This window comes from Indicator indicator, chromosome 12, assembly GCF_027791375.1.
Source record: "Indicator indicator isolate 239-I01 chromosome 12, UM_Iind_1.1, whole genome shotgun sequence".
Lineage (NCBI taxonomy): Eukaryota > Metazoa > Chordata > Aves > Piciformes > Indicatoridae > Indicator > Indicator indicator.
The window spans coordinates 7885569-7908879 of NC_072021.1; the positions used below are offsets into that span (position 1 = coordinate 7885569).

Consider the following 23311-nt stretch of genomic DNA (forward strand, 5'->3'; position numbering starts at 1 on the left):
GGCCAGCAGGTCAAGAGAGGGGATTCTGTCCCTTGACTCTGCTCTGCTGAGATCCCACCTCCAACACTGCCTCCAGTTCTGGTGTCCCCAGCAGAAGAAGGACACAGAGCTGCTGCAGAGAGTCCAGAGGAAGCCACAAAGATGATCCAAGGGCTGGAGCACCTCTGCTCTGAGGACAGGCTGAGGGAGCTGGGGTTGTTCAGAGAAGACTCCAGGGGGACCTTAGAGTTGCCTACCAATAGCTGAAGGGCTCCTAGAGGAAGGCTGCCTTGTGAAGTGACACAGATTCCCCTGGCACTGATACCTGAGTCCATTACCAATCCAGGTGCTACTGCAGATTTATCCTACTAAATGCACTCCCTCTCACAAAGGCTTAGACACACCTTAGGGGCCAGCTGGGATTTAGAGTAAATAAGAAACCTATTCAGCAGCCACCTAACTATTTAGGGTCTGATCTATTGTGCCTGGAAGTTCCTGAGATGCCAACAATTCCTTTCGTATGGATACTCAAAACTGCCCTTGCTTACTTTGGTGGCAATCACAAAGTAAAGGGAACATAGAATGATAGAGTGGCTCAGGTTGGAAGGGATCTCAGAGCTCATCTCCTCCAACCTCCCCACCATGGGCAGGGACACCTCTCAGCTAGACTCAGCTGCTCAAGGCCTCATCCAGCGTGGCCTTCAACATCCCCAGGGAGGAGGCAGCCACAACTTCCCTGGGAAGACTGTTCCAGAGTGTCACCTGTAGGTTTGCACAGTTTCCTTGTAGGGTAGCACTCAGTAGACACTCCCAAAGTGCTGGGAATGCCCTGGCAGTGCTGTAGCCTCTTAGCAGAGTCAGCCTGCGGTATGTACGCACCAGAAGGGAGGACATGACATGAGATGTGCTTGGCAGACAGGACATGCCAAAGAGACAATGATGTGATGTTCAAGATATCCCTTTTAGCTTCAAAAATATGTTTATGTGCAGTCTTAGGGGCTAGACCAGCTAGATGTGCTCTGAACACGTTTAATACATGCCAAGAGGACAAAGATCCTTTCTAAACTGGTCATGACTGCTTAATATGTAGCAAGGTGTTTGCCAGTGCTGCCTCCTCTTGTGTTATAACTCAATGGTTACTTCAGCCAGGGTGCTTGGAAGGTGCCTCCACACATCTCTCAGCTTCAAAAGGATGAAAAATCTCCCATCTGCCAAAGGAATGTCTTATTTCCTCTCTGCTTCTCTAGGCAGGGAAGAGTCATGCTTCACTTCTAAATCAATTAAAACAAAAGAAAAGAAAAAAAAGAAAAAGAAATAGAAAAGGAAAGAGAAAAGGAGAAAGAAAAGGAAAAAGAAAAGGAAAAAGAAAGGGAAAGAGAAAAGGAAAAAAGAAAAGGATAAAGAAAAGGATAAAGAAAAGGATAAAGATAGATAAAGGAAGATAGAAAAAGAAAGAAGGAGGAGAAAAAGAAAAAGAAAAAGAAAAAGAAAAAGAAAAAGAAAAAGAAAAAGAAAAAGAAAAAGAAAAAGAAAAAGAAAAAGAAAAAGAAAAAGAAAAAGAAAAAGAAAAAGAAAAAGAAAAAGAAAAGAAAAGAAAAAGAAAAAGGAAGAAAGAAAAAGAAAAAGCCAAACTGAAACCACATAAAAATACATGTGGAATCACTGTTTATTCATTTGTGTCCCTAATTATATCCCAGAACCCAGGAACACTGCAAACAGAAGATTTCTCAAACTCCTGAGAAGCCAGAGTGTTAAACCTTTCTCTGTCTTTGGCTCCTGAGTTGGCCTCAGGTTGTATTCTCCCAGGAACATTCTGGTAATTGGCCTCTCTGTCCCTTGGGCCAGTTGCTAACACAGCCCAGCTGATTTTTCCAGAAGGAGTAAACAAATAAATTTAAACAAGGCAAAGGCCAAGTCTCAGAGGGCAGCACCAAAAGGGCAAACTGAAAGACAGCTCAGTCTAATTCTCTGCACCTCACCCTTACCAGAGGCAACATTTTCTGCAGACAGCTAATGATCCTGCACTAAGCTGGTTGGAAGGAGAGGTGTAAAAGAGAGACCATTTTGAGCTCAGAAGACTTTTCAGTCTGTCCTTCCAGCACCTTACAGCAAGCAGTCCTTAGAACAAGTTATAGCCACACACATGTTGGGGCTTCTAGCTGACCTTAGGGCACCCTAGGTGACATGAGCTCCACATCTGAGCCCCACATGGAGCCACTCAATGCTCAAGAAGCACAACTCAGTGAGTTTGACTTAGGGTTTTCTATAAGAGTCAGACACTTAAAAGTGCTTCAAGAAGCTCACAACTGCTACGTTTGAGGCAGGGTGGTAAATGAAGAGTGTGCTTGGCAGGATGCTTGCTTTGTAGTGAAGTTCCTCTAGAGGAGAGAAATAATGTAAGGGTAAAGAGCTCTCACTTTCTGCCCTCCTTTCCTCCTCCTTCTCCCTTCAAGGCCCTAGTCAGCCCAGTAGGCTCAGCTCAGGGAGCCAGCCCAGCAAGGAAAAGCAAGTAGATGTCTTCTGCAGGCTGAATGAGTCACAAGGGTCACCAGGCATCACAGCCTGGAAAAGGAAGATGAGACTTTTAGCAGCACTGAACCACTCAACCAGCTTACCAGCTGCCTGAAACCACAGCTTCAATGCACAGAGGCTCAAGCACCTCCAGTGTCCAACCTCTCTCCTTTGGCTTTTGGTGACCAGTGGCCTCCCTTACATGCAAGTCATGAGGCCACCAAAAGCTGGGCTGTGGCACAGGGCAGGCAAGAAGCCTGCCAGGTGAATGCCAGTCTCCTTCCATGGGCAGGAATGGAACTGGACAAATCCAGTCCAAAATGCCTTCCCCCCCCCCCCCCCCCCCCTTTCCCCCAGCTGAAGCCATTTGGTGAATGCCTCCTGCTACTTTCCAGCACAACCTGAACATCCTTACCCTACTACAGAGCTCCTATTTCCAGGCCCAGGGCCAGTTAATGCTTCATCTCTCCCTGCAGCATGACCAGCAGTGGAACAAAGGCTAAATGAGTCCTGCTGGTGCTGCTCTGCAAAAATCCCAAGCTGGAGCCTGGGGGACCACATGAGCTGCTGCCTGCCCACCACACCTTGCCATGGTTTGGTCTCTTCAGGCTCCTTGGAGGATCTGTTGAAGAAAGTTCAGCCTGCAGGTGCAAGTTCTGCAGCTTGTATCTGGCACATGTTTTGGATGTCAGGAAAAACCATTGCAAGAAAAGAGAGAAGGGCTCCAGAGGCTTTTTTTTTTGTATTCCAGTGGCAAGGCTTTTCTTTTGGTAGGCATTTATCTGTGGTGCTTGCAACCCAAATATCACAAGCAGAACCTGAAAATGGCACTGATTAGAAACTGCTTCTTGAAACAAATCATGCCCCTTCCTTGGCAGAGCAGGAATGAATTCCTTTCACTGAGCTTTTACAGTCTTGTAACACATTCATTAATTGGAAAGTGTTCCCATCTCAAAAAAAAACCCTCAAAACCCAAAACATGTCAAATCACAACTTTTAATTGCACATGATTCCTACCAGTGTTTTGCTACATAAATTAATTTCACAGAAGCACAGAATGTTAGGGGTTGGAAGGGACCTCGAAAGAGCACAGAATCACAGAATTGTCAAAGTTGGAAGGGACCTCAAGGCTCATCCAGTTCCAACCCCCCTGCCATGGGCAGGGACACCTCACACTAGAGCAGGTTGCTCAGAGCCACATCCAGCCTGGCTGCAAAAACCTCCAGGGATCATCAAGTCCAACACCCCTGCCAGGGCAGGATCACCTTAGAGTAGGTGACACAGGACATTCCATGACATTCAAGTTGAAAGAAGATATTTTAACCCTTATAATTTTTCATATGAGCTCAGAAGAAGAAGAAGTGTTGTTCAAGAAGAAATACAGTAGTTTAAAATAAAGACTAACTTCTGCCACAGATGTGTTTACATTGGATCTCTTGCTTTAAAGAGAAAATCCTCTACCTGGTAACCCTCCTCCAGCTCTCCTGAGGCATGGAAACAGATTTTTGGCAAGCTGCCCAAGGCCAATCATTTAGAAAAGAGACAACCCCAAATCCTTTCACCCCTGTGTTTCCCAGGTCACAGAATGAAAACCTGTAGGCCTCCTTTTTCCATCTCTAGCACACGCTCTCACTTGGGACTTACACAGCAGCTCACATTTGACTTGCAAGAGAAAGCTAGAGGCATGCTTTTACTCCCTGGAGAGAGCATATGAAAAGAATGTGCTGCTTTTTTTTTTTTTTTTTTAGTTATTATTATTATTATTGTAAACTTTAGAAACTTGAACTCAAGCAGTAAGAGGGGAAAGGAAGAGCACAGCCTGGCAGCTGGTAGCAGTAAGGTGCAGGCACAGCCTTGCCCAGTGCCAGCTGGAAAGGATCCACACTGAAAAAGAGCTTGTGAAGCCCTCCCTGCACCCTGGCTCCCAGCACATTGCTGCTTACAAGCAGCCACACTTCTGCTGCTGCAGCCCAGGCTGCCATGGTGTGGCCATAGTTGGGTATCCTGCACACATGCCCCCAAGTTTGACTGCTGAACAGGGAAGTTCAGGTTTGTAAAGGTCTTACAAAGCAGAATACTTTGAAGTTGGTTATGAAAATGATCCCCGTGTCCCACCTCGGTCTCTAAAGATCCACACAGATCTGAGGGGCTTCAGAGGGGAATTTTTATAATCCTGTTCTACGCCTATTTGCATTTCAAAGCAATTAAGACTCTAAAAATACCCTCCAGAGGCTTCAATCCAAGGAATAAAGGTCCTGTTTCATCAGTGCTTATTAAGTTTTTCTCAGGGCTTCCTTTATCTTCAGAAGACATTTGGCACAAGTATAAGATAAAGGAAGTAGGAATAAAAATAATTCCTATGACTCATCAGCATAAAGGGGTTCAATATATACTTAAAGATGTCCAAAAAAAAACCCCAAAAAGCTGCTGCTGGCCCTTGTGCCAGTGGTGTTCCTCCTGTCATTTGGCATGTAAGGTGTTTTCTCCTTTCAGATCTGACTTCACCACATCATCTTCATTATTCCAAGTGCCATAGCCTGGACTGGGAGAATCTGGTTGTATTTTGCCTATCAATTTTTGCCCTAAGAAAATGGGGGTGAGAGAATGAAAAAACACAAAACAACTCTGTGAATAATTTTAATAATACATTCCCCACCCAACACCCCCTCCCCTTCCCCAGTCCATCATTTAAACATTCTTTGCCCCAGGAATCATTGCTTTCCTTCAACTGGTTGTAACAATATCTTGGAAGAGCCCTGAAAATTTCTCTGGGAAAAAAAAAAATCTGTTTGGGAACAGGAAATAGAAATGAAGGGGAGAGTGGATTTATTAAATCTGACTAGAGCACATTTATGACTCAATTTTCCTAGGTCCTCCCATTATCTGGTATTTCATTTTTAAACAGATACATGGGGGGAAAAAAGGGGAAAAAAAAAAAAGCCCTACTTACCAGGAATACTTCCACAGTCAATAAAAGGAATTTGTAACTCTTCCTCTCTTTGATTTCTTGCAATCACAAACACACCAAGGAAAGCCAGGAGACATCTGCAAAACAGCAGTGGCATAGCATCATTAGAAACAGTTCAGTGCACCTGGGAGGAGAAGTTCTTCCCTTGTTCCCCTTTCAAGGACTTCCCAACCCAAGCTGCTCAGTTTATTAAAGGAACTTTTCTTCTTGGTAGCTCTCTAAATTCATCTTGGGCTGCCTTTCAGTTGAGTTTTTTGCCTCCTGAAGCTTTATTATCAGTTCCAAGATTGCCCTTTCAGCAATCCACACCTAATCAAATGCCTGTGAGTGTGAGACCACAACATTTGAGTCCCTGAGCACAGAGTGTCTAAAGCTAACCTTCTAGCATTTGCTATTCCATTAACAGCCTGGCTGATGACAATTAACATCTCTGTTGTTTTTCTCCTTTGCCTGTGTGTCTCAGGGGCAATCTGTAAGCCAGGAGCAATGAAGAACTGTTCTGCTTGGATGAATCTTCTATCTGCTCCGTGTTGGACACACACCACCAGCAATTCCTGCCTGCCAAACCCATGAGTTGGATTTGCTCATCTCCATTTTCTGTCACTTTTCCTGCAGTCAGACAAGATAGCAGTTGTGTGCACTTCCCCCAGTCCCACTGCAGAGGATGAAGATGTCTGGAACTATCAGCCCCATTGGCTTATTTGACAGCACTGTGGCAAGACACCTCCAGCAGTTCTGAGAGCTGCTTTTAACCATCTCATGCCCATTGCCAAGTAACTGTCACTCGCCCCCCTGAGTTTTTGACCATGCTGGTAGCCAGTAGAAGATTTCTGCTCTCACAAGCCCTAGGGCTGTCTTTAAACATTTATTGTTAACAGCTTCTTAGCATGCTCTGAACTTTTCTGTGGGCACAAGAAGGTAAGGCAAGGCTATTATGGTACTGCCTTGTAGGCAAGCAACTCACATCATCACCCAGACCCAGTGGCACCAAAGACCAGCTGGACACATGACAGGGAAGGTACAACGGGAGAAGATTTCTCCCAGGTGTAGAAGCACCCTCTAGAACATGATCTTTGGTGGAGAGCAGTGATTTCTCCTTCCTGCTGAAGGAAGCACATGCTGCTGCTGCTTTTTCATTCCATCAGGAGATCAGTGTAGTTGATAAGTGTCTCACAGTTTTACCTATTTGCATTCCAACCCAGGCCTCCAAACTCCCAAAGCACAGACATCAATCTTGCCTTTAATGTGTTGGGTTTTTTTTCCTCTACCATCCTCTAATGGCTATTCCATAATCCTTTAATAACAAGGGAGGTTTCTTCTTACTGAGCAACGAGAGGAGGGCGGGAGGCAGCGCCGCTGCTGCAGCAGAAGGCTTGGGCAGGCTTCAGGCTGATCCACTTACCCCAGCAGAAACATGAAGAGGCTCAGCGGAGCTCCACTTTGGAATTCCCGATAAAATACGGCCCCTGGAACGCGACAGAAACAAGAGCTGCAGGTCTTGACTGGCTTCCAAGCGATATGAATTACAGCTGGGAGGGTCAGGAGAAGTGTCATGCTCAGGGGGAGCAAAGCAGTCCCCGGTCAGATATGAATACCTGTCGTGAAGGGTTGTCTCTCTGCCTGGATTCCATTGTCCAGGCTTTCTCAGGGTGCTGCCTGGGCCTGAAGCAGATTGAGTCTGTCAGGCTGGAGCACATGCTATGGTAGTAACTCCACAGATGCAGCTATTTTGTGCATTGTCAGCAACAGTTTTTCTGCAGGTCAAACTCGAGGGCTTATTCACAAGCAAACTCATACCAGCATAGCTAACAGGTTCCTCGTGGATTTAGCTAAGACGGTGTGGACATCCTAACTCCAGCTGGGAACAGGTTTTCAATAACTAGCTGTGGCCCTGATGTTTACACCGAGTTAAGGGCTCCAGCAGGCAAGTGTGCTAAATCTTTCTGGCTGAAGGGATCACCAGCTCTTTCTGGTCACCCCTCTCCCAGGAATTAGCACTTCTGCAGTGGAGGGGACAGAACCAGATGTGTATCTGGAGCACAGCTGCCCTAATTCACAGCCATGTATATTATCTTTACACCACTAATGAGCACCCTTTCACTCAGCAAGACCAGGGTGTGAAGCAGCACAGCTGAAGGGTGACTGTTCCCTCCAAGGCTGTAACTGGGAGTGACGGAATTATGCGACAGGTCCCTTCCACAAGCACCCCAGCAAGAGAGTCAGCAGAGATTGCTCTTCTAAGCCCTGGTTAAACAATGCTTTAACTAACCTGATGCAAATGCATGTGCCCCCAGTCTCAGAGCTATTAAGCCATTCCTGAATAACTACTTGATCTTTTCAGGAGGCACAAGGCCAAGTTCCCCATATGGCCACAAGAATGCACTTCCCTTTTTGGCACAGGTCTTTTCTCAGTCACAAAGTGTAGGTCTCTTCTGACACAGGTGCTGAGGCAATCTGTGCTTGAAACTAACTCCCTTTCCCATTAATGGCAGCTCTGCATGAGAAACTCCTGCATAACAATGACAGGAAAGCCCCCAGTGAGCATTAAAATGAGTCATAAATGTTCTAACAACAGGATCATTCGGGCTGGCTGCTGATGCAGCATCCCAGTCACCCTCCCTGCTCATGTTCTTACGCCCTGCACCCCGTCCAAGATTTGCAGCCCCTCTTGAACAGCGCCCGAGTTCAAAGTTCTCACCCAGAAGAAAATGTTAAATGCTTTAAAAGTCTTTGGAGTCATCTTATTTCCTTCACTTAACCTAGAATTCCACCTTCTGAAACAGAATACACACGAGCTGCTCCGAAACACAGCTGGTTGTCATTTGAGTAGTTTGCCAGGCTGTCCAAATTGCTCTACCAGTTCCGACAGGGAGAGGCTGGCGTGCACATGGTAAAGGCATTTACTGGGTGTCAGGATGAGGCTAGGATACATGCAGGTCCTTCTAGCAAGCCATCAAGGCACAGTAAAATGCAGCTATCAGTTCTGGAAGCACCAACATTTTATTATTTTCATTTTGCTTCAAAATTTGTGAACTTATTGTTTTTTCTTTTTTTTTTTCCTTTTCCTTTCAGAACTTAAACACCTGTCACTTAGGAAACACTTTTGGTTTCCTGGTGAAGACAAACATGCCTGCTCCTTATTGCTATTCACAGACAGCAATTCTGTACAGTCTGATGTTTAGAAACCCATTCACAGAATCATAGAATCAACCAGGTTGGAAAAGACCTCCAAGATCATCCAATCCAACCTATCACCCAGCCCTAGCCAATCAACCAGACCATGGCACTAAGTGCCCCCTCCAAGCTTTTCTGGAACATCTCCAGGGATGATGACAACACCACCTCCCTGGACAGCCCATCCCAATGGCAAGTCTCTCTCTCTGTGAAGAACTTCCTCCTAACATCCAGCCTATACCTCCCCTGGCACAGCTTGAGACTGTGTCCTCTTGTTCTGCTGCTGGTTGCCTGGGAGAAGAGACCAACCCCCACCTGGCTACAGCCTCCCTTCAGGTAGTTGTAGACAGCAATGAGATCACCCCTGAGCCTCCTCTTGAATACTTCAGGCTAAACAACCCAAGTTCCCTCAGCCTCTCCTCACAGGGCTGTGTTCCTGGCCATTCTCTCTAGGGGCAGAAGAATCACAGAATGTTAGGGGCTGGAATGGATCTCAAAAGTTCATCTAGTCCAACCCCCCTGCCAGAGCAGGATCACCTGTACCAGATCACACAGGAACTCATCCAGGTGGACAGAATCACAGAATGCTAGGGGCTGGAAGGCCAGAAACATACCTGAAATGATGGCACTAATGGTGAAGAGCACAAAATTAATGGGCACAACTGCTGGCAAGTCATACAGATGAGTTGCTTGATTCAGGAACCTGGAAGACAAACATTATTGCACCTTATTCCTGCAGGTGGTTCATTGCCCTTTAGCTCAGTTGAAGCCACTTTACATCAATTTAAGTCACTTCACATCAGTTTTACAATATTTAACAATAAATGCAACCAGTTTTCATTTACCACAAGCAGCAGGTAGCCCTGGACAGATGTGTATTGAACTTACCTTCTAGTTCCGACTATGCAGAGCACAAGCAAGCAGGCAAAAGCTAGAAGATAGGCATGGATTCTTCTGACCATAGACTGTCACTGGAGAGTCCTTTGAAGCACTGTTGGAAAACTTTTGTCTGCCACAGGTAAGGGAGGAATTCTTGGGTATTCCTGCTCATGGTCTGCACTGGCTCTTGGAAGCAATGCTGCCTGCAAGCAGCCAGAGACAAGTGGCTCTAATTTAAACAGGTTGTGTGAGGGTCTGTGTCCAGCACAGACATGAACCTGAGAGTTCTCATAGGAACTGTTTCACTTTGCTTAAGCCCACTTTGTTCTGCTGCTCAACCCAAATTGGCTACAGCATCTGTTTGTATGTTTATCCATGCAATAAATACCCCAGACACACGCTGGGAAAGTCCAGGAAGGGGATTCCAAGCCTGTGCTTTCTGGCTTAGAAAGTCTGCTGTGCTCTTTACAAAGTCAACACAAAACCCATCAGGATAATCATCATCACAGGAGCATCCACAGAGCTGCAGGGCTGAGACACTGCCTGTGGAGCAGCCTGCACCACTGCATGAAGAAAGCACAGCAATTAGTGCATTCGTGGAGAGAGCACATCTATCAATACATCAGGTGATGAATCATGAGGATGAACTCTCAGATGCACCAGCAAATATTTTGTTATGTGAAGGGTGCATTTCAGATGGAAAGAGGGAAAAAAAATAATCAGGAGACTGAAGAACGTGTTCATAACCACACTTAAATGTTTCACTGCTGCAGTATATGTGCACAGTAAAAAAATCCAAGCTTGGATCTGGTTTAGCCATTAAAGTAATTGCATGGTAATTTTAGCAACTGCTGAGCAGTCTCCATGGTGCTCTAAAAAATAAAGAAATCCTACATATCCACAGGATAGTCAGGATTTTAAAGTTGTTGAAAACACCTCATTATTTTCTCCCATTTGCAACAAATTTGGTCACAGGGACTGAAACAATGATACCAAGGCCCAGCCTTGAATCCAGGAGGATGTTCCAACACAGGCTGTTCTGAGCTATCCCATGACAGTCAAACAAAATCAGAGAGGAAACAAAGAGAATGAAACATCTGGGCTGACAGCACTGTCTCTTGTAGAAAATGTGTCCAAGAGAGGAGAGATAAAGAGACACTGAGCTCAGGGAATGACATGGGCACATTTTCACTTCTATTTTAAATTTGACCCAGCAAAAAGAAAGGAAGAAAAGCTTGGCAAGAAGAAGGAGAAAAAGGAGAAGAAGAAGAAAAGGGAGAAGAAGAGAAAGGAGGAGAAGAAGAGAAAGGAGGAGAAGAAGAGAAAGGAGGAGAAGAAGAGAAAGGAGGAGAAGAGAAAGAAGAAGAAGAAAAAGATGGAGAAAAAGAAGAAAAAAGCAGAAAAAGAAAAAAATAAAGAGAAGAAAAAGAAAAAGCAGAAGAAAAAGAAGAGGAAAAGGAAGAGGAAGAAGGAAAGGAGGAAGGAAAGGAGGAAGGAAAGGAGGAAGGAAAGGAGGAAGGAAAGGAGGAAGGAAAGGAGGAAGGAAAGGAGGAAGGAAAGGAGGAAGGAAAGGAGGAAGGAAAGGAGGAAGGAAAGGAGGAAGGAAAGGAGGAAGGAAAGGAGGAAGGAAAGGAGGAAGGAAAGGAGGGAGGAAAGGAGGGAGGAAAGGAGGGAGGAAAGGAGGGAGGAAAGGAGGGAGGAAAGGAGGGAGGAAAGGAGGGAGGAAAGGAGGGAGGAAAGGAGGGAGGAAAGGAGGGAGGAAAGGAGGAAGGAAAGGAGGAAGGAAAGGAGGAAGGAAAGGAGGAAGGAAAGGAGGAAGGAAAGGAAGAAGGAAAGGAAGAAGGAAAGGAAGAAGGAAAGGAAGAAGGAAAGGAAGAAGGAAAGGAAGAAGGAAAGGAAGAAGAAGAAGAAGAGGAAGAGGAAGAAGAAGAAGAGGAAGAAGAAGAAGAAGAGGAAGAAGAAGAAGAAGAGGAAGAAGAAGAAGATGACCAGCACAGAGGGAATGGACTTTCGGTTCAGCTGCAAGCCATGTTTTACCATGCTGCCACCCCCAGCAATCTGCAAAGGCAGCAGAAAACAGGCACTGAGCAGGCCAGTGGGTAACACTTGGGTGTCCCCTGCCCAGCAGAAGTTAACTGTTTCCTAAAAAGGTGCAGACATACAGGGCAGCAAAGTGCAAGGTGCAGATTAACACCTTGCGGGGAGAAAGCTGAGATAAACTCTCTTCTTTGGTCTGAACAGTGACATAAGCTGAGGGGTTTGATGGGTGGACCACTAGATGGATAGAGAACTGGCTTGATGGCCACACCCAAAGAGTGGCTGTCAATGGCTCCACGTCCCAGTGGAGGCCAGGGACAAGCAGAGTCCCTCAGGGATCAGTCCTGGGACCAGTCTTGTTCAACATCTTTGTTGGTGACATGGACAGAGGCATTGAGTGCACCCTCAGCAGGTTTGCTGATGACACCAAGCTGTGTGGTGCAGCAGACACACTGGAGGGAAGGGATCCATCCAGAGGGACCTGGACAGGCTGGAGAGGTGGGCACAAGCCAACCTCATGAGGTTCAACAAGACCAAGTGCAAGGTCCTGCATCTGGGTCGAGGCAATCCCAAGCACAAATCCAGGCTGGGCAGGGACTGGCTGGAAAGCAGCCCTGAGGAGAGGGACTTGGGGGTGCTGGTGGATGAGAAGCTCAACATGAGCTGTCAGTGTGCACTTGCAGCCCAGAAAGCCAACCAGAGCCTGGGCTGCATCTGGAGAAGTGTGGCCAGCAGGTCAAGGGAGGTGATTCTCCCCCTATGCTCAGCTCTGGTGAGACCCCACCTGGAGTACTGTGTCCAGTTCTGGAGCCCCTGTTACAAGAGGGATATGGACATGCTGGAAGGTGTCCAGAGAAGGGCCACCAGGATGAGCAGAGGGCTGGAGCTCCTCTCCTATGAGGACAGACTGAAAGAGTTGGGGCTGTTCAGTCTGGAGAAGAGAAGGCTCCAAGGAGACCTTCTTGTGGCCTTCCAGTATCTGAAGGGGGCTCCAAGAAAGCTGGGGAGGGACTTTTGAGGCTATCAGGTAGTGGTAGGACTGGGGGGAATGGAATAAAGCTGGAAGTGGGGAGATTCAGACTGGATGTGAGGAAGAAGTTGTTCACCATGAGAGTGGTGAGAGCCTGGAATGGGTTGTCCAGGGAGGTGGTTGAGGCCCCATCCCTGGAGGTGTTTAAGGCCAGGCTGAATGAGGCTCTGGCCAGCCTGCTCTAGTGTGAGGTGTCCCTGCCCATGGCAGGGGGGTTGGAACTGGATGATCCTTGTGGTCCCTTCCAACCTTGACTGATCCTATGATTCTATGAAAAGAGATGCACAGTAAGGATTAACATGGCTATTTGATTATGTTGAGCAATGAAGGCACTTTTCAATATCTGAAGGGGACCTGCAGGAAGGCTGGGTAGGGTCTTGTAGGTCTAGGACAAGGGGCAATATTTTGAAACTGGAGCAGGATAGATTTAGGCTGGACATCAGGAGGAAGTTCTGCACAATGGGAGTGGAGAAACAATGGAACAGGCTGCCCAGGGATGTGACTGAGGCCCTGTCCCTGGAGACATTCAAAGTTTCTGAAAGTAACCCCCAAAAATTTACATAAACACAAATTTCACTTAATGAATTTAAGACTGTGGTAAAACTAGAAGTAAATTTAGGAAGCCCTCCTGTTAGGGGATCACAACAGGAGGTAGCAGCCCTCATAATAAATTGTAAACTGAGAAATAAAGCCCAAATATTCCACACAATCAACTGCAGGCAATTCATGCATCAAATAAAGCCTAAATAATCAATACAATCAACTGCAAGTAATTCATGCATCAAATAAAGCCTAAATAATCAACACAATCAACTGCAGGCAATTCATGCATCAAATGAAGCCTAAATAATCAATACAACCAACTGCAGGCAATTCATGCACCTGTCAAGGCTCTGCCAGGAGTTTCTTGCCTTTAAGTGCAATTTGTGTCTGGAGCTGACAATATTACAGACTCAAACTGCTGGACAAAACATGCCTGAAAGTTAGGAGATGAATAGAATTTCACTTACTTGACTTGGAAAGCACAAGAAGTCACCATTAAGACAATCATGATGTAGAAGACAGGGTATGTCAGCTGCATTTTCCCTCTCACAGAGAGAGCTATCATGCTGGCCACAGCCTTCACAGCAATGACAGTCAAGGATGCTGAAAGGGAACAGGAGACATCAGTAGGGCACGATTCACAACAGTGGCTTCAAAGCAGTGGGGAGGGAGGATGGGGTTAGAATCACAGAATCAACCAGGTTGGAAGAGACCTCCAAGATCATCAAGTTTTAGGCTATGCCTAGAAAATTTCCCCCCCAGATCTTGAGCAAAACATGGTAGAATGCAAATAAATTACCATTGGATGTAAAAAGGGAAAACAATGATGAGGTCTAAATAATCCCATAAAGTTAGTTGTGTAACCCTGCTCCTCCTCTTTTCAGTTTTCTTTGCTCTAGCTGACACTAGCTGGTAGCTCCTCTGCTGGCTTGCTGACCTTAGCTGCATTTCTTTGTTATGGCTAAACACTAACAGCTACTCTCTGCTCTTCTCTCTCTTTTACCTTGTTTAGAGTGGGGGAAAGGAGCAGGGAGGGGGAAGCTGTTGGCAACCCCCTGGTTTTGTCCAGAGGGTTTATAAATTGTAAATATATGTAAATACTGTAGATTTTGTAGCTATTCCTTGCATTCCACATTCCTAGACTGCAGTTTTGCTTGTAAATATAGCTTCATTTGCTTCCACCTGAGCTAGCCTGGCAATTTTATTTTGGGGGGTAACTCCAACCCACCACAGAGGACAAGGTGGCAGGTCAGAGCCACAGATCTGATCATCTGAAAAGGCACTGAGGTAGGGTTTGGTGACCTAAAATCAGATGTGTGATTTTATAAATGTTTGCTAAGCTCCTGCTCAAACCCAGAGCGGCCTCAGCTCCCTGTCTGCTTTGTGTTTTGCTTTACACTTTTGTAGCACTGATGTAGCCCTTGCATCTTCCCAACTTTTCTTCCCTTTTGACAAGGTAGCTGAAGTTAGAGTGGGATAAAATCTTGCAGGCATGTGTGAGTGCACATGTGCCAGAGGCTGAGCTCAGGGTGAAGAAAGAACTGGAACCATTTCCCACAGCAGTCAGAGGTGGCACAAATACCTCCCTCTCTTCCAGATGTACTTTATTTAGCTCCAGCTGCTAATTTGGAGCCTGTGTTGCATTATTCAGGAGAGGTCTAGGAGATCTCCTTATCTGTTTGAAGCAGCCAGCCTGTGACACTGGCAGCCTAAAATAACTCCTCCCTCCCCCCCTTGGGTTTCTCAGCTGAGGTGGGAGCTAGCCAAGGCTGGCCAAAGCACCTACCTCTCCTCATGGGCTGTACAGAGAGCAGCCAGCCCAGGGGGTCTGTGTTTTGTTTCATGGGCCAGGCTCTTCCAACCTTGTACTGGCTGTAGACCACAGAAGAGGCTGTTTCAGTGGTGTGGTTTCAGGGCATTTAGTCCCTGTCATTGCATCACCACAAACAAATCTCAGAGAGCAGGAGATGGTTTCAGTACCATTCAGTACATTTACCATGCCCCAGCTCAGAGAAGTCTTGCAACATACATCTCACAGAACAAGGCAGGCAGCTCAGCTAAGATTTCCTTTTGCAGGGCACTCTTGCTGAAGTCAACCCAAGCAAGCTGTGATGGCTGAAAACAAAATGCAACAAATCCAAAAGAAACCAAAAATTGTGAGTATACCAGGGTGCAGAGATGGCCTTTGAGGGTAGGTAATGCATTGTCAGGAGCAGCAGCCCCCAGCTGGGATCCAGTTCCATCCTCTCCCAGAGCTGAGCAGCATTAGATTTCAATGGTCTGATTCACCCCCAGGTTGGCAAGAAGAGCTGCACTGTGCAGAGCATTCAGGCCAAGGGTTGGGAGAAAAGGTAGGGGAAGAAGAACAAACTCAGGTCTGTGGTTTTGATTGCAAGGATTCCACTTTACAGCAAGTCCCAAACTTCAGGAAGGGTTTAAGAGCTGCATGCATCTTGTGATGATCCTGTTTCACCTTCAGGAAATTGGCTCTTTTCTTGCTATCCTGGACTGAGTTAGAGCAGAACCAGTTCTGCTCAGTGATTTGACTTTGCAGCTCAGTCTCTTCTAAGTGACTGCACCTTTGGAAGTGAGCAGCAGTGTTTGGGCAGGCAGTGCCTGCTCCTATCAGTGACAGCACTCAGTGTTTCTAGTTGCTACCAAGGGCCAGGGTGCAGACCAAGGTCAGTGCTAGATCTTGTGTAGATTTAGACTGGAGGTTAGGAAGAAATTCTTGACAGTGAGGGTGGTGAGATACTACAACATGTTGACTCCCTGGAGGTGCTGAAGGCCAGGTTGGATGAGGCCTTGAGCAACCTGGTCTAGTGGGAGGGGTCCCTGCCCATGGCAGGCGTGGGACGGGGGTTGGAACTAGATGGTCTTGAAGGTCCCTTCCAACCTAAACCATCCTGTGAATCTCTGTTGGGGCTGCAGAGAAAAAGGCTGTACCTGCAGGGAGGAGTGAAAAGTTCAGGTGAGCCTAAACTGCCCCCCTTGGCCATTCCATTCATTCCAGTCAACATAAAGCTGCAGAATCACAAGAGCCAAGCTCTCTTCTTCAGTGTCTGGAACCAAGGAGGACTCTCTCTGTTCTGCTTTTGATCCCAATCCATGAGTTCCTGAACACAGCTCCTGAATCCAGCTCCTATCTGCCACTGAGCTCAGCATGGGACTACCCTAGTGCCTGCCCACAGCAGCAGTGGTGACAGTGACTTCATTGTCACCAGGGGGGCTGGGGCTGATGCTGGGTTTGTATATTATTGTTGTGAATATTTCCCTTCTCTTCCTCTTTGGGAAGGCAGAGGGGTTAATAGAGAGTGCCACTCCTTTAGAGGACATGAGGGTAGTGGAACACTGGCACAGACTGCCCAGGGAGGGGGTTGGGGTCCCATCCTGGGGATAGCCAGGGTGAGGCTTGTCAGGGCTCTGGGCAACCTGCTCTAGTGGAGGATGTCCCTGCTGAGTGCAGAGGGGGCTGGGCTGGCTGAGCTTTGGGGGTCCCTTCCAGCCCAGCCCATTCTGTGGGTCTATGATGACCCTTCCCACGACAACCTTTTCAATAAGCACTTCACTTCTTGCTGTGCAGTGGGAAGAGGTGGAGAGGTTTCACAAACACAGCAGTAGAACTGGGCAGAGGAGGCAAATGCTGGCCTGTACTGGTGCTAATGGTAGGATAAAAAGCCAAAGCCACACTCAAACCCCAATTAGCAGTCTGCAGAGAAACAGAGATTTTTCACTCTACTACGAGGGAGCTGTTATCTTAAAAGAACAATTTACAGGTGAAAATTAGTAGCTTCGATTGTCCAGCTAAGGCTAAAGATTGCTGAAAAATTGTTTCTGATGAAAGAACAATTCCCCTCCTTTATAATTAAAACAAACAAAAAAAAAAAAAAAACAAAAAAACAAAAACCAAAACAACAGGAAAAACAACAACAAATAAACTCCAAACCAAATCAAACCCCAAACCCAACCCAACAACAAAACCACAGAAAATAAATCATCAGGGTTTTTTGTTTGCTTGGTTGGTTGGGTTCTTTTTGAACAGTGGAATGTTCTTTTTTAGCTAAAATAGCCCTGGAATAAATTTCAAAACCTAGGAAATGGTTTTCCTCTCTCTGATAGAATGACCTTTCCCCAAGGCTAGTGTGACAAATGATGTCACTTCCCAGCTGTGAAGGCAGGAAACTCAGAAATCCCACTTTAATCTGAAATATTTCCCCCAAAAAAAACTTCTGATAACTCCCAGGCTATAGAGGAGGTAAAATAATTCTCACCAAATGAACTTCCAGAGTTGTGCTAAGCAAAACATTCACAGATTCTGTGATCACCTCTGGGTTTTCTTCATCATGAAAGCAGCTCTCACAGCCAGAGAAACACAAAGGCTGCCCTCTCTTTGAACAAACCTTTTGACATGTAATGCCCAGCTGCATCAACCCTCCACTAGGAATGCACCTCTGCAGATATGAGACAGGGCACAAACCCCCTACCAGGAGCTGCCACTCTGACCCCAGGGCACAAATCCCCTACCAGGAGCTGCCACCCTGACCCCAGGGCACAAATCCCCTACCAGGAGCTGCCACCCTGACCCAAGGGCACAAATCCCCTACCAGGAGCTGCCACCCAGACCCCAGGGCACAAATCCCCTACCAGGAGCTGCCACCCTGACCCAAGGGCATAAATTCCCTACCAGGATCTGCCACCCTGACCCCAGCCCTCATCTGCTCCTCCAGAGCAGTGTAGGTGTCAGACAGTGAGGAGCAAGGCTGCTGGGCCCTCTCTCAGCCCCACTTTCAGCTCTGCAGAAAGCCCAGAGACCAAGGAGGAGGCTCGAGGTGGAGCTTTGTGGGGACTGGCAGGCACCAGGACAGCTGCAGGAACTGAAGCCAACCCCAGTTCTGGGTTTCCTGCTCAAGGGAAATGTCAGTATTCCAGAAACTTGCACGAAGCAAGATCTGTTTGTTGGTGTCTTTTTTAAGAGAGCAGAAATAATGACACATTCTTCCTCAAGCTGCTCAGGGTCACAAGAACCCCAGCAGCCACTGGCTCAAGTTGCATTGTTGGCTGACTGCAGGCTGAGCACCCAGCTGCAGGCTGAGCACCCAGCTGCAGGCAGTGCCTGCTGGGGCATGAGCTTTAATAGCCCTGCTGCTGTTCAGCAGCTTCGTGCAGCCCTTTGGCACTGGTGGCATCAGGGTTGGCAGGCTCCATGGCACCAAAAAGAAGTGCCCAGGACTATGCAGCCCAATGGCCCAGGCCTCCTGGAGCCATGTGCTGGCTTTGCTTGTGGTAGCCTTCATGGTGAGTCTGCTCAGAACTGCAGCAGGCAAGTGGAGAAGCCCATCTGGGGAGCTTTAGGTCTCCAGCTGTGCAAGAAGGAGGCCAGACCAGTGCTGCACACTCCTCAAGGTAGAGTTGAAAGCTGCAGAGCAGCTCAAGTGAGCTCCTGCAAATTGCTTCAGCCCTGTGCTAGGAGCTGGAAGATGCCTGGGCTCACACTTCAGTCCTTCAAACCAAGAGCAGCTCAACAGCTGGACCTAAGGCTTTTGGGACTCTTCTATCTCTGCTTCATGCAGAGAGCATGGGAATCCTTCAAGGCTTCTTGGAGCTACAGATCTTAACCTTCCTGGCACTGAGAAACTTCAATGGGAAGGTTGTCCCAGAAGGTTGGTCTGAAAGCCTGAGCTTTTCAGCTGGGTGAGGAGCTGCTTGGGGCTCTGAAGGCAGGCAGTTAATAAATCTGTGAGGGTTTTTCCCATTCAGGTAAATCCAAAGAGTGTAAACAGCAAACTTCAGTGAAATTCTGTTTTATCAAAACACTCAAGGCCAACTCCACTGGAAATGTATTTTTGAAGCCTTTGCAAAGTGATAAACTCCATGAAAAATATAACCACTGACTTCAGTGGCACAGGTCAGACCCCTTTCACTTCAGCCAAGGAACTGTGGTGTCCCATCAAGGTTCCATGGAGAAGGGACAAGACACAAGGTGCTAACAAATTCTTCACATATGCCTGCAAGCAGTGCAGAGCTTCAAAGAGAGCTTCCTGACATCCATCAAAGCTGCTTCAAATTCAGCTTCACTCAAAGCTGCCTGATAAAATCATCTGCCTCATTTCCCTGGGTATTGATTGTGGCAATGTTAACCTGAAGGCAAAACTTCAGTGGCCTTCAGCTTCTTGTTGTGCTTCTGGAGAGGTGGTGAAGTGGTGCGTGTGCAAACAGGCACAGGGAATCCAAAATAAAAGTTCTCCTACAGTCCCAGGATATCATAGAATTGTCAGGGTTGGAAGGGACTGCAAGGATCATCCACTTCCAACCCCCCTGCCATGGGCAGGAACACCTCACACTAGATCACACAGATCCAACCTGGCCTTAAAAACCTCCAGGAATGAGGCTTCCACCATCTCCCTGGGCAACCTGTGCCAGTGTCTCACCACTCTCATGGAGTAAAACTTCTTCCTCACATCCAATCTGAGTCTACCCACTTCTAGTTTTGTTCCATTCCCCCCAGTCCTGTCACTCCCTGATATCCTGAAAAGTCCCTCCCCAGCTTTCCTGTAGTCCCCTTCAGGAAGGCCACAAGGTCTCCTGGGAGCCTTCTCTTCTCCAGACTGAACAGCTCCAACTCTCTCAATCTGTCCTCATAGGAGAGGAGCTGCAGCCCTCTGCTCATCCTCATGGCCCTTCTCTGGACACATCACTGCATCGGTTCCCAGAGTGCTGACAAGCTCCTAAGCTGCTCTGTTTTAAAGAGCTGATTTTCACAGCTCTCCAAAACGGCTTCAAGCAGTTGGCTTTCCTAGGACTTAAAGCTAAAATGTTTAAAAAGTTTCCAAACACCATGGCACACAGCCTATTAACTTCTGGAAATCTGTGAAGAGAGGAAATAGCCTCAGTAATAAGCAGGGAAGTCGTTTCCCAATCAGCTTTTCTCTTCAGAAAGAGACCACAGGAAGAATCATGTGAAATGTTTGAATGATTCTCTCTGTCAGCACACTCATTTGAGATTGCCCTGATCTAAACTAATTGAGGAAAGTGAGCGCCAAGGAATTATCAAGTGAGAGACAGGAGCACTAAAGTGAATCACTCTTACCCAGCAGTGCTACCATCATGGACAGAACCACGATGTGTTTCACAGCCTTTCTTTTGTAGCAGTAGAGGAGAATGCAGAAGGTGATAATTTCTAAGACCTGAAAAGAAAAAAAAAAAAAAAGAAAGAAAGAAGCAGCAGAAAGTTAGAGCTGTGAAAGGATGCAATAAGTGCCTCATTCAGTCGTTGAGATGTCACTTCCATTTTCTCTGCTGACAGTGCAATGGTGAATTACTTAACCATCTTCTTCTGAAAGCTTCCCCTTATTGCAGGTTGACTGAGCTGTCAAGCAGCTGTCACTTCCTCTCACAGTAAAACCTAAACTTCAACCATTTCTTATTTCTTTAGTTTTCCCTTTTCTTCTCCTAGTTTTGTTTTCTTTTGTTTTTTCTTCCTGAGGATAACCAAGCTGAGTGGTGTGGTTGCTAAGTCTGAAGGCTGGAATGGCATCCAGAGGCTCCTGGACAGGCTGCAGAGAAGCTCATGAGGTTCAATAAGGCAAAGTGCAAGGTTCTGCACCTAGGCTGGGACAATCATAGATGTCAATCCAGGCTGGGGGTGATGAGATTGAGAGCAGCTGTGCAGAAAAGGACTTGGGGATGCTGGTGGGTGAGAAGCTGGACATGAGCAGCAGTGTGCACTTGCAGCCCAGAAAGCAAATGGCAGTGTGGCCAGAGGGAGAGAGGAGAGAGGAGGAGGGAGAGGGAGAGAGCTCTGCTCTGCTGAGACCTCACCTGCAGTGCTGTGTCCAGATCTGGAGCCCTCATCACAGGAAGGACATGGAACTGATGGAGCAGGTCCAGAGGAGGGCAATGATGATCAGGGGGCTGGAGCAGCTCTGCTACAAGGACAGGCTGAGGGAGCTGGGGGTGTTCAGCCTGGAGAAGAGAAGCTCCAGGCAGACCTAAGAGCAGCCTGCCAGTACCTGAAGGGGGCTACAAGAAGGCTGCAGAGGGACTGTTTGCAAAGGCCTGCAGGGACAGGATGAGGGGCAGTGGTGTGAAATGAGAGAAGAGCAGATTTAGATTGGATGTGAGGAACACGTTCTGCACCATGAGGGTGCTGGAACACTACAACAGGTTGCCCAGGGAGGCAGTTGAGGCCCCAAGTCTCTGAGCAACCTGCTCTAGTGGAGAATATCCCTGCTGACTGCCGGGGGGTTGGACTGGATGACCTTTGGAGGTTCCTTCCCACCCAAACCATTCTGTAGTTATCACAATTTACTAAATCTGATCATTGTCTTTTTTTTTTTTTTCCTGCCAGCAAACTGAGTCTATCTCCTTGTATTTGTCACCAACATACTATTTCATGGTCCATAATGCCACTCCACTTTTAAAGGCAACAGTAGACTCAAACCCACCTGCCAGAACCTCCAGAGAAGCAACTGAACCCTCAGCAGTGGTGTTACACAAAGCCCCAGCCCATCTCTGCCGTTGGAGAGTGACTGCAGCAGGACAGCAGCCATCAGCAGCACTCAGTCACTAACACTGTCAACCACCCTCACACCACCCCCATTTTAATGTCGTTCAAACACGTGAACAGAAAAACAATTTTGCTTTCATTCTTTTGTTATTGGCTTCCATGCTTCCAAAAGTGACTGAGAGACAATTGTGTTTCAGGACATTGAAACTACAAGTCCCCGGTTTATACCACCTTTAAAAATTGCCAATATTTATCAGAAGATTTAAAAACAAATAATAAAAAAAAAAAGGCAAAATATTGACTATGCTAAAGCATTTCACTGCTGGTTTTCAAAAGTATTCCTGGACTAATCCTTGGTTAATAATCCTTGCAACCTCTTGCTGGTCTCATCTCCCTCCAGAGTGATATCTCTCCCCACCAGGATTGCACACAGAGGTGAAAGCTGGGCCACTGGCTGGTAGAAATGAGGCTTTTGCCTCATTCTCACAGTGAGTAATTTGGCCAAACTCCCCAGCTTTAACAATGGGTAGGAGCTAAGTCAAGCACCAAGGCAAAAGTTGGATTTACAGACAACTTGACCTCCCTGTGGAACAGGATCAGGGTTTTGAGGGAACTCGAGACGAGGAATAAAAGGTAGCAGATTCATTCTTTGTGTCACTGGCAAACACATCTTGCAGCCAGAGGGGAGTATCACATTGTCGGGCTGCAGCTACAGCAGCTCCAAATAGCTTCCATAGCTGTTCTGACAAGCAGCAGTTGCTAACAGAGCAGGAGAAAGCTTCCCTCCCTTGGTGCACACCTGAGCATCCCTTGTCTCTCCCAGCCTCCTGGACTGTTTGCTACAGAGTGTGCAGAAAGCCATGAGGCAGCCCTGCTGTGAGCAGCCATGAGGCAGTCCTGCTGTGAGCAGCCCTGTTGTGGGCAGCCATGTGGCAGTCCTGCTGTGGGCAGCCCTGCTGTTGGCAGCCAGCCACACCTCAGGTGTTGAGTCCTTTGATACCCCCTAGACAGCTCTAAGTACAATGCCAACAGAGGGAAGCACCATCACCTGCTGTGGCACCTGGATTTCCAACCATCCAAAACCAAGCCCAGGGACAACTGCTGCCTCAGGCCACTCCATCACACCAGCTCTGGTGTTCAACTCCCTTGTCCCTCTCACTTCAACCCTCAGAGTGCCAGGCAGTGCCAAGCACCACCGACCTTGGCTGAACCAGGTTATCATTGCTGGCTCTGTCCATCAGCACTCTTTTGGTCCTCATTCTGTCATCAGTTCTTCTCATGCTGAAGCCATCACAAACTCCACTGTGATCTCCTGTTTGAAGCAAACAGACCCTTCTGAAAGGAAAGAGCCAAGAAGTGCCACCAAGGACAACTGAATATGAGCCAACAGTGTGCCCAGCTAGCCAAGAAAGCCAATGACATCCTGGCTTGTATCAGAAATGCTGTGTCCAGCAGGAGTAGGGAGGGGATTGTCCCCTTGTACTCAGCTCTGGTGAGGGCACACCTTGAGTATTGTGTCCAGTTTTGGGCACCTCAATCCAAGAGAGATGTGGAGGTGCTGGAGGCAGGGCAGAGGAGGGCAAGGAAGCTGTGAAGAGCCCGGAGAATAAATCTGGTGAGGAGTGGCTGAAGGAGCTGGGGATAGTTAGTCTGGAAAAGAGGAGGCTGAGGGGAGACCTCATTG

The 23311-nt window shown here is 47.2% G+C and overlaps 1 protein-coding gene across 1 annotated transcript in view; it reads right to left on the reverse strand.

Annotated features, from left to right (window-relative positions):
• Positions 1-4950: 4950 nt before the first annotated feature.
• Positions 4951-23311, reverse strand: part of NIPAL2 (NIPA like domain containing 2) — a 48737-nt gene continuing 30376 nt past the window's right edge. The window contains exons 6-11 of the mRNA XM_054385276.1: positions 20209-20305; positions 13589-13724; positions 9247-9335; positions 6861-6924; positions 5441-5535; positions 4951-5072 (exon numbers count right to left, since the gene is read on the reverse strand). Of these exons, the coding sequence (XP_054241251.1) occupies positions 4951-5072; positions 5441-5535; positions 6861-6924; positions 9247-9335; positions 13589-13724; positions 20209-20305 (603 nt within the window). The remainder of the gene's footprint in view (positions 5073-5440; positions 5536-6860; positions 6925-9246; positions 9336-13588; positions 13725-20208; positions 20306-23311) is intronic.